The 11,970-nt window shown below is 33.3% G+C and overlaps 1 protein-coding gene across 1 annotated transcript in view; it reads right to left on the bottom strand.

Moving 5' to 3' along the window:
- The window catches only part of LOC112529001 (platelet glycoprotein Ib alpha chain-like), a 3,402-nt gene extending 2,883 nt beyond the window's left edge, over positions 1-519 (bottom strand). The window contains exon 1 of the mRNA XM_025140083.1: positions 115-519. Coding sequence (XP_024995851.1) covers positions 115-519 — 405 coding nt within the window. The remainder of the gene's footprint in view (positions 1-114) is intronic.
- Positions 520-11,970: the final 11,451 nt, after the last annotated feature.

Genomic DNA, 11,970 nt, shown 5'->3' with positions numbered 1-11,970 from the left:
CTTCTCGTAAGATTCTCGTTCAGCTCCAAACTTTCTTTCAACTTCGATTATCCTCTTCTTTTCTATCTCCATCTCATTCCTTTCATCTTTTAAAAACTTTTCAGTCTTTAAAACCTTTTCCTTCTCTAATTCAAATAATCTTCTAAACTCAGTCARYTCATTCTCAGTCTTGTGAAACTTGTCAGTTAAGTCCTTTGTATCTGAATTGTTGCTTTGAGAATGTCTTTCAGCAATTAGTGCAGTCTTAACTAATTCAAGTTTAGTTGACAAATTAGCATTAGACGAGATCCACTTTTCCAATTCATCATTATAACTTTTCCGATCCAAACTCCAATTGTTTTCAACCGTTTCTATCTTATGTTCAAATTCCTTTACAATTCTTTCTATCTTTTCGTTATACCCTCGATGCAAAGATTCATTACATTTCTCATTAACATACTTTTGAAGTTTATAGTTCTTTTCCAGCTCATCATACTTTGCTCGCAATTCTTGATTCTCTTTCAAAAGAATATCTGCCATTTTTAAAAAATGATCAGTTAAGGATCTATGCAGTGAAATCAGATAAAAAAAATACGAACAGTTAATCTCAAAAAGAACAGAAAAACACAAACACTGAAAAACACACGCACAAACAAATGTACAATGATCCAAAGAAAAATCTAAACACAGACAAACTAAGAAACTAAAAAACAGTCTAAAAACAATAAACCAAGTCCAAAGAATTCTAGATACAAGCCCAAATCAACCAATACAGATATCCACAATTGATCAGCACAAGGAAGGAAACAAATATGCTCAAAATAGTTCAAGGTGCAGCTTGAGAATGTCCACAGTTGCTGCTCTCGCACTTGAGTTGCTATATGTGAAACTGCTTCCTGCACTTGCTATAATGTTGTGAGTCACTTATTGCTTAACTCACGGCAACTGCAAATTATACACTACCTGCTGCTACCAAACTGCTATTGTGGAGTTGCTTTCAAAATTGTTGCTCAATCTGTCACCTTAACAGACTAACCAGCCTAATCTGTTAAAACAAAGTGTAATCCAACAGTTTTCTTTAAACACAGGCTGCTGCACACAATTAATCTGCTAAGTTGTTATCAAAACAGTAATTTTGCTGCACACTGTGTAACTGTGTTAAGACTTGCAACTCAAACTGTTAACCTGCACACTGTTAATACTTCTGTTAAGAACCTGTCACATAAACTATTTTACAAAAATAGAACTCAAACTCAAACCAGCAATCAAGGTTGCAATGTTATTATTGTTGCTGTCTCGGTTGACTGCATAACTCCTTCCATGCCTTGAATGTAAAGCCTGCTGTCTAATCTGCCGAACTACTGCAGTCTGCTGTGAAGTTGTGAACCTGCAAAATCGATATGCTATCAAGAATTGCTGCCAAAAGAATTGCTGTCAAAATGAAATGTACTTGCTGCTGCTATTCTGTTTCAAACAAAAACCTGCTGTTTACAAGACTTGCTGTTCTTTGTTGTCAAAACAGAAAAATGCTGCTGTTCTGAGACCTGTTAACGCAAAGTGACAGCCTTAAAAAAAACTAGCAAACAACAATCTGGTGCTGTTCAAACTGCTACTATTCCAGTCTGCACTTGAGTTTATGAACAGCTACTGTCAAAAACTGGTTGATGTCTATGTCCGATTGTTGCTGTCTTCTTTCCATACACAACAGCAAGACCTGCTGTTAACTACTCAAACCTGCACACTTCTGTTTGCTGCACTTCTGTTTAAGTCTGCATCTATCAACTGCTGTTGTAACCAGCTGCTTTCTTTTACAAAGCTTAAATCTGGTTTTAAACAGCAATGGTTGCTGTTGCTGTGAAACTGTTTCAGATTTGCTGTTGTTTCAAATCTGCTGCTATAGAACTGGCTGCTGTTACTTATAACAGCAAAACAGTTAATTGATTCATCATCAAAGGTATTTCCAAAATTGTAAAATCTGTGTGGACAAACAGATGATCAATTACTATAAACAAACTCAAAAGATACACAAAATTTTTGACAAGAAAGTTCTGTGATCACTTCTGCATTGTATAAAGACCTGTTCAAATACACACAAAAATTTCACAAGAAATCACTGCACAGAGTACAAATCAAGTACCTTGAAACACAAACAAACACAGATAAACAAGTACCTGTTGAGCAAGTAAGAATCTAGATGATGAAATGAATTGAACGATTGGTTATGCGGTCAATGATATTAAGCAAAAAGATGTGCGATTTAATAAACCGGACAAGATACTTCGATGAACAAAATTACTAAATCCTAACTTGTTCACAATTCCACTCAATAGTCCGGTCAATGGTTGAACATAAATCGCTCACTGTAAAATCAAAATCCGCTCAAAAATCAACCCTAAATCACTCAAATATAAACTCTAAACCGGAAATGACTTACCGAATTAGAACACTAATCCGGTCAAGAAGTGACCGGTTTACCTCCTCTCCGCTCAAGCTTCGTGCGGTGTAGATGAATACCGCTTGAAATACCGATCAAGTAGCATGCGGTTTAACCTTTCTCCGCTCAATTACCGCTTGAATGGTGTGCGGTTTGTACTTAGTCGAATCTGTGAAGCTCAATTAAAAGGATACCGCTCAATCTGTGAAGCTCGAATCCGCTTGAATAATGTGCGGTTTAGCTTAAACCGCTCAAAAATCCGATCAAAACTTAGGTACAATTAGCTCCTCCTTCGATTCAAGAACAAGAATTCAAGATAGATTGGAGACTAGAACTGTTTATCTAAACCGGACAAAAAGAATGGGCCTTAACCATTGTTGGGCCTATAACTTTGGACGGTTTAACAATTTTAAAACAAACTCAGAAAGAAAAACAGATCAAAACCTATCAAAAACACAAAACAACTAAAAGATTTAACACAAAAATGGATCAAAAACACTGGTTTTAAAAAAAATTCAAGAACACGAAAAAAATTGAAAATACAAAAACCGATTAAATCTTGATTAAAATTGATCAAAACATAAAAGTTTGTGAATAACAAAGATTCACAATATAATTTCGAGCATTTTGATCATATTTTTAACACAAAAACACAAGATTTTTATGAAAAATCGGATCAAAAACAAAGAAAAACTCAAGAACACGAAGAACAAAAAAAATCAGAAATAAAAAAAACTTATCTCTTCGATTTCTTCAATCTGATTTCTTGCATCCTGCTCTGGTACCAATTGTGTGTCCAAATTCACTGATCAATTCTTCAATACTTCATAACATCAATGGCAGATTCATAGATTTATCATTAAGAACACTTGATGAACTTTGAGAGAAAAAGTCAATGTATTCAATATGGTCAAACTCTCATTACACGTATGAATATTACAATTGAGCTCTCTTACTTCTAATTACAAAGATTAACTACCTATTTATACGGTCAAGCATACAAAGACAAAGTCAAAGTCAAACCTATAAGAAAAGTCAAACACGCTGACTTTACAATTACACTATTTATAAACTTTCAAGACGAATACAATTAATACTTATTTCTCAGTCCTAACACATATGATAAGTACTTACCCGGATAAGCGTTTGGTACACATGTACCAAAATGAATATAAACATATGTGAAACTTTAAATTATAGTTTTTAATGAAAAAATCATGTAAACACAATTTTTATATCGGTTTCTCATGGGTTTTTAACATTTTTATGGTTCTCATTTGGTTATCGTCCCATGCATATATGTAATTATATTATATATATGACATACAAATTTGCTGTCTTATATCACACCTTGAAAATGTCGGATCTTTGCTGCAACATGTAAGGCTTGAGGATTGACTTCGTCGCCATGAAACGTTATACCTCATATCATTTAAAAGTTTGCTATTTACTAGTCTTAGCTCTTCTTCTTACCTTTTCGCTTTCACTTTTTCCCAAATGGTAGGTTATTATAAAAATATCTATTTTTGAATGAGATATATTGGTTTAGTTGTTTTGGTTTGGTTTTTTGAAATTGTTTTTCCCATAAAATGAAAATATTAATGATTGCTAATATGAAAAAAATGGAAAAACACTATACATAAATGCCTTTAAAGTAAATTATGATTTTTGTCCTTGTGATTTGAAAATTATGATTTTCTTCATTTGGTTAGTTGTTCATTGTTGTTTTCGTTTTTGAGACCGATTCGAATAATAGTTTACTATTAAGCATTGGGATGAAAAAAAAAATTGTAAACTATAGTGATGAAAACGCAATTTGAAAAGCACTTTCAAAAGCAAGTGAACGAAAAAAGTAACTTAGAAGCCGTTTAGCAAACATTTATTGGGTCACATTACCTTTACTGGATAAATAGGACAGAGACCAAAAATCTTATACAGTAAGTACGAAGGCAAGGACCAAGAGTTTTTATTTTGAGGTTATATTGGTAAAATATAAGTTTGTTCCACCTTGTTCTATAGGATAGAGGCGGAACAGACTTGTTCCATTTTATTTATGTTTGTTCCACATAAAAATACTCTCAAACATGATACAAGATTTTTATTTTGTTCTGTTTTATCTTGTTCAGTGCACTAAACGCACCCCAAATGAACCAATTAGTTCATGCTACAAATTTGCTCTCTTTCTAAATCACATTATCCTTTTCAATGGTGATACCTTTAGTAGATACTTTCTTGATTGAAATTCTATTATAACTCTTTTGATGGCTTTGATTTGTTTTCAAGCGTGTTTCTTAGATGAGTTCAAGATCTAATTTTCTCTTTTTTATAATTTCGTGTGTGAACAAAGTGGTGTCAAACACTTTCATCCATATAATGCTTCATATGATATTACTTGCAGATTGACATAATATGTTGAGTTTCTTTTGTTAGATAAGAGAGGATAACTAACAATTACGAACAATAAATTAAAGAAAATGGGTAGAAAAGGACGAGAATTTAAACAACTAAAAACATAAGAATTAACCACGACATAACAAGAAGGTGGACGTAGCGGTGTCAAATGAATGTAGTGAGGTGAGGGTTTATCTTTCTAAAAAATATTTAAATCCCTCTTCCAAGGTGAAGAAAACCATTCTAACGAAGCCGGTTGACTACTTCCGTGAAACCCGACTTAACTAGAAGCATTAAGTATTGATAAACATTTCCCCTGATTCTTACTTTTACCTATTTCCATAATTGAAACCAAACTTCCATTCATAAACCAAACTTTCATTCATAAACCGTTTGTTAAATAAAAGATTATCAAACAATTGGTCTTTGATCATAACCCAACTTTCGTTGATGATAGACCGTAAAACCGACAATTGATAACTGGGAGTTAAATCCGATTTAGCCAAGTCCTCAATTATATTCATTTAACACCACCAGACAATCTTATGCTAAATTAAACTAAAAACAATTAAATATATAAACAACACAACAAAACTAATAAAATACTAACATAAACATAAAACAACAAACATCCCAACATATCAACTGAAATCATGAGTCTCAATAACCCAACTGGGAGCAAGGGAAGGGTTTTTATCTAGTTACCAAAAATAACTCAAGGATCGTAGAGGATAATGGATTTTTCCTTGGGTCGTGTATTTTTCCTCTTCAAAGCTTTTTGCCTTCTTTTCCTTTTCTTGTCTTCTTTCCGCACTTCAAAATGGGTCCTTAATGTCTTTGCTTACCAAATCGAAATGGCCTACAAATCAACAAAAATCTAAAGAAACTTGAAGACAAAACGAAAATGGAAAATGGTATGGATGAAGGGTGCAATGCAATTTAGGCTACATATTAACCAAAACTAAAATGCAACACGACTAATTAAACACTAAAAATATATGCAATAAAATGACCTAACAACCTCACGCCGACCATTGCATGAGAAGTTACAATGTGTTGATCCATTGAAGGGTTAACGTGGGATAAAACAAGTGTCAAACAACCAAAAACTTTCTGTAGCAACAAAGACTAAAATAAAGTAGTTCAAGAGAAACTACTGAATCTAAAACTATTGGGGTAATGCTGATGATGTCACTGTCAGTGTTCAAAAAGGCATGCCATGTCGTGCGTCATGGCTCTGCATGGCGTAAGACGCGTCTCTAACGTTATGATAAAGCCTGTAACGTTTGTGCTAAGGCGTGGCTCATGCCATTGCACCTTGAGGCACGCCTATGGCACACCATGGCGTACGCTTCTTACAAGATGTGACTTTTTTCAAAAAAAAATATTTTTCTTTAAATTTAACTTATTTTAAACTTTGGTGTTTTTACTCTTTTAATTTATGGTTTATGTATTTACAAACATAGTTAATGACATCACTCACAGTTTATAGGATTCACAAATATCACATACTCACGATTAAAATGAAGTTGTAAAACATTTTCAAGTTCTATTTTGAATATGTAATACTTTTTATATAATACTAGTTAATTTATATGAACGTAATTTTTTAATATAGTTATATTATTGAATAATAAATAGAAACATATATATATATATATATATGACATAAATTTGCCGCCTTACGTTATGCTTTAGAAAACGCCGCCGCATCCTTGTTGTTGCTTGTAAGGCTTAACGCTTGCGCTCGCTGTCACACCACACCTCACGCCATTTTGATCCTTGATCATCGTTGAAGTTGATATCACTAACACTGAAGAGATCGTTGAAGCTGAAGATTTTTCCAGAAGCACACTGTCAAGGTCATACACTGAAGACACAACAAAACCTAAAGAAAATACATCACCTAATGCTAAAGTTGGACTAAGTGAGAGTTGAAGTTGGAGAAGATGTCATCGCTACATATCTAGTTCAAATGTCATTGAACCGAAAACATCAATTAACCAAATGTATCACTGAAGAGGTGTCGTAAACACTGAAGAACTCAGTGACAACAACGCTGGCAAAATGATTTAAACGTTGAAGATTGTTTGCTAGCAAATTCATTGTCTTGATAAACCAATAATGGTTCAGCTAGGTAAGTGAATTTTGTCTTATTTACTTAAAAGCTAAAGGATGCTCAATGTCTAGACCTACGTGAAGTTGTAAACAAATGACACAAAGTTATCCCAATAGCACGATAAAGCAAACACATGCTTTAAGGTTTATCCGGTTTTTAACTTTTTCTAAACTACCAGATAACCAAACCAAATAAAGTTAGTTTTAATTGGTTTTCAGCAGACAGTGAACTAGTAGTCATTTCTAACCCACTTGCCTCAATTCCTAAGTAAACATTCATAGTGCCTGTAACACCTTATATTCCGTAACCCCAGATGATGAGGCATCAAAAGGAGTTGCAATTCAAGAATTTCTTAGATGTATTCAAGCAATTGCATATCAACATCCCTTTGGTTGAAGCAATTGAGAATATGCCTAGCTATGCCAAAAAATTTAAGGACATCTTGAATAAGAAGAGGAAATTGACTGAGTATAAGACTATAGCCCTCACTGAAAATTGTAGTTCCCTTTTGTCCAATAAAATTCCCCATAAGCTTAAAGACCCTGGAAGTTTTACATTCCATGTTCGATAGGAGGGAAGCAAATAGGAAAAGTTTTGTGTGATCTTAGTGCTAGTATAAATCTAATGTCCTTATTTGTTTTCAACACCCTAAGGATAAGAGAAGATAGGCCTACAACAGTAACTTTACAGTTGGCTAACAAATCCATTGTATATCCTTAGGGCAAGATTAAAGATGTTTTGGTGCAAGTAAATAAGTTCATATTTCGTGCTGATTTTATTATCCTTGACTTTGAGGTTGATAAAGATATTCCTATACTGTTAGGAATACACTTTTTACTTATAATTAGAACGATCATTGATGTATAGAGAGGAGAATTGACCATGAGAGTTTAAGACCAAAAAGTCACATTTAATGTCTTTAGATCTATGAAACACCCTGAGGAGAAGGAAGAATGTTATGTCCTAAGTTCTATAAAATCTTGGAGTCATAATGAGAGTTTAGAAGGAATGCTCATTGATGAAGAATATGTGGATAGTTTTGGTGAGGACTGCAATGACTTTTTGCAGCCTGTTGCAACATATGAGTTGTTAGATGAAGAAGTAAGAAAAAAACTCTATTCCCTCCATGAAGCCCCACCTGAACTTGAGTTAAAGCAACTCCATACTCACCTCAAGTATGCATATTTAAGAGAAGATAGAAAACTTTATGTGATTATTTCATTTTATTTGGAAGAAGAACAGTTAGTCAATATGCTTAATAAGCACACTAGAGCTATAGGTTGGGTCATTGCAGACCTAAAAAGCACAAGTCCATAAATATGTCAACACCAAATCATCCAAGAAGATAAGGACTTCACTTCTGTTGAGCCCCAAAAAAGGTTAAACCCTATCATGAAAGAAGTAATAAAAAAGGAGATCCTTCAATGGTTAGATGCTGAAATTATTTACCCTATAGAAAGTAGTTCTTGGGTAAGCGCTGTCTAGTGTATCCCAAAGAAAGGAGGTGTGACTATTGTGGAAAACGAGAAAAATGAGCTAATACCAACTAGGATTGTGTCAAGTTGGATAATATGTATGGATTATAGGAAGCTTAACAAATCAACCCATAAGGACCATTTACCTTTCATAAACGAGATGTTGGATAGGTTGGTTGGAAAGAAGTATTATTGTTTCTTAGATGGTTATTCTGAATATAATCAGATTGCTATAGGACCTTAGGTTCAAGAGAAAACAACTTTCACTTGTCCTTTTGGTACATTTGCATTTAGAAGAATGCCATTTGGACTTTGTAATGCCCTAACCACTTTTCAAAGATGCACAAGGTCAATTTTCTCTAACATGTTAAAACCTCTATGGAGATATTTTTGGATGACTTTTCTGTCTATGGATCTTCATATGAAGAATGTTTGAAAAATCTTGAACAAAGCCTTGTAAGATGTGAAGAGGTTGATTTAGTTTAAATTGGAAAAAAAATGTCACTTTATAGTTAAGGAAGGCATTGTTCTTGGACATTCAATCTCAAACAAAGGTATTTAAGTTGATAAGGACAAACTGGAAATTGAAAAATTACCCGAGCCTACAAGTTTTAAAGAAGTTAGAAGTTTTCTTGGTCATGCTGGATTTTACAGAAGATTTATAAAATATTTTTCAAAGATTTCAAAACCTTTGTGTCTATTGTTGTAGGATGACTAGAAACTTGATTTCAATATTGATTGTAGGGGAGCTTACAACACTAGATGGATCAAACTCAAGTAAGTTTTATTTTCTTTTATATATTTGTATCCTCAATTCTCATTTCCATAATCCAATGATACTATGATTTTAAATACCAATTCTTTTTTGATTTATTTTAAATAATTAAACGAGATTAATGTTATTTATTTATTTTGTTACGACTTTTTTATTAATGTTATTTAATACGATTTATTCTAAAAAATAAAACGAGTTTAACGCATATTTTATGTGGGGCTTTTATGTAGGGAGATGATACATTTGTTGCGGAAACCCCTTTATGTGGTAGTCAACAATGATAAACAAGAGAATTTGGAAGCAAGTAGTAAACAAAAACAAGCAAACAAAGCTTCTAACGGAGGGAAGGAGAGGGATCAATGTTGGAAATATTTTGACGCCGTGTTTCTTGAAGAGGACGAAGTAAAACATAAACATGCATAGTGCAAGTTTTGTTCCACGGTACTTAAACCTGATCCGGTAAGAAACAATACTTCTAGCCATAAAAAGCATTATCCTGATTGTGACAAGAATCTTGAGTATGCCATGAAAAAATAAAGTCATCTATTCTTTAAAAAAGAATCTAGTGGGGGAGGGTAGAATAAAAAAAAGGCTTTATTAAGTTTGCTTGTTGCTGGTGAATTGCCTTTTAAATTTGTGGAATGTGAGGCCTTTGTTGAATACACTAATGCTTTAAATGGAAAATTTACTTTGTCATCACGTCACAAAGTCTCTAAGGATGTTGTAAAAAAATTTATAGACGAAAGGAATAAGTTGTTGGCGTATTTAAGTAAACCAACAAATACCGTGCACTTGCCTACGGATACTTGGATATCATCGTGTCAAAGAGTGAACTACATGGTTGTTACGACTAATTTCACATATGACGATTGGGTAATACATAAACAGATTAGTAACTTTAGACCCATTGATAGTCATAGGGGGGATGATGTGGGTTGTGAATTGCTAGATTGCATACATGGTTGGGGCATAAAAAATGTTATGACTATGACGGTTGATAATGCATCTAGTAATGAAAAAGTGCTAGAGTATTTGGTGAAAAAATTGCCTAATATGTATGATGGTGGGAAACATTTTCAAGTTAGGTGCATGGTGCATATCCTAAACCTAATTGGGAAAGATGGTTTAAAGGTGAATAATTATCATATTGATTGCTTGCAAAAGGCGGTTAGGTATATTAGACATTCTACACAAAGAATAAACTTATTTTAAAAATGCATGAAAGATTGTAACCTTGAATCAAAAAAGTTTTTGTGCAGTGGTGATCGCCCTACTAGGTGGAATTCCACCTTTGAGATGTTGAAGATTGTCGTGGAGTTAAGGGAGGTTATTTTTATGTTTGAAGTTGAAGATGCTAATTATTTTCGTGATCTTGATAGAGTGCCCGAATATTCGGATTTTGGTATGTGCCAAAAAGTGGTCGAATATCTAGAGAAATTCAAGATTAAAACGAAAATTGTATTGGCCACTTCAAAGCCTTTAGCTCATTTTTTTAAAGATATTCCAGATGTAGACAAACAACTATGTGTGTGGGAGGTGACCCCCGATTTTTGTTTAATGGCTCGGCCAATGCGAGAAAAATACAATAAGTATTGAGGGAAGTTTGACAAGTTGAATGACTTTATGTATTTTGCCGTTGTATTGGATCCTACAAAGAAATCATTTTTTATTAGACATGCGTTTAGAAAGATGATCACGTATAACATAATGAAAGAAAATCCCATGTCAAACGAAGTGCTTGAGATGAAGGTGGCGACTATGGTGCAAGAGGTTGAGAAAAGATTGGATGTTTTGTTTAAATCATACAAAGAAATGTTTGACACGACTTCAACATCTCAAGAAGCATGTAATGAAGAAGATTTGATATCATGTGATGGGTGTAATGACTTTTTGGGAGAATTTCTACATGTGGAAGAAAGTAACTTAGTTGCGACTGAAGCAAGTGGTCGCATGTCGTGAGTATGTTTCTTTCGAAACACAATGTCACGTATGTGAGTGTCCTTGCTTTGACTTCTTTGAAGGTTTCATATGGATATTTGGTCAAATCCAAATACACTATGACTCTTTCTCTAGTCCTTTTTTGTAGGCTTTAATTGCCGTTCTTATGTGCATCTACAAATACTAATCATCTCGTAGTTGAAACAATTAAAATAACTATGTATGGATTCACCGAGATTTTAAGTAACGTAGTATACATCACTGGTTTGTTTCTCCATTTTTTATTACTAGCAAATTGTTGGAAAAATTGGTTAACCAAGTCGGTGAAGGAGTTTATTAGCTTGGGTTTTAAATTCCTAAACCACTAGAGTGCAAATCCTATTAAGGGTGGCCCAAAACTTTTACATATGCAAACTTCCTGGTAATTCTGAGGGATGGAATCAGTCCATATTAGTTGTTTATATTGAGAAACATGCTCATTAGGGTTAGTGATACCAGAGTATTTGGGTGTGACTGTAAGACCCGAGTTTTAAAAAACTTACTCGTTAACTTACCCAAATTGTACTGTAGTTATAATAATGATAAATAATTTTTGAGGGGTTAAAATCGTCAAATTGCTAAACTTCTTATAATTATATGCACGTTCAAATGAAAACCGTGCATTTCTAAGAAACAGTGTAAACCAATTTCGACCAATAGAAAATTTCTATTTTTTTCTAATTAAAATTAATCAATAAGGGTATTTCAGTCATTTACAATATTTTCTATTAAATATGGAAGTTATTAATAAATCTTAATTAAGGAAATGTAATAAAGGAAATTGTATAAATTGTAACATTTAAATATTTAATTATATTAT

Source organism: Cynara cardunculus, assembly GCF_001531365.2.
Source record: "Cynara cardunculus var. scolymus isolate 2C chromosome LG 16, CcrdV1, whole genome shotgun sequence".
Taxonomy (NCBI): domain Eukaryota; kingdom Viridiplantae; phylum Streptophyta; class Magnoliopsida; order Asterales; family Asteraceae; genus Cynara; species Cynara cardunculus.
Note: the sequence above shows the minus strand (reverse complement) of the source record. Positions and strands in the feature narration are given on the sequence as shown.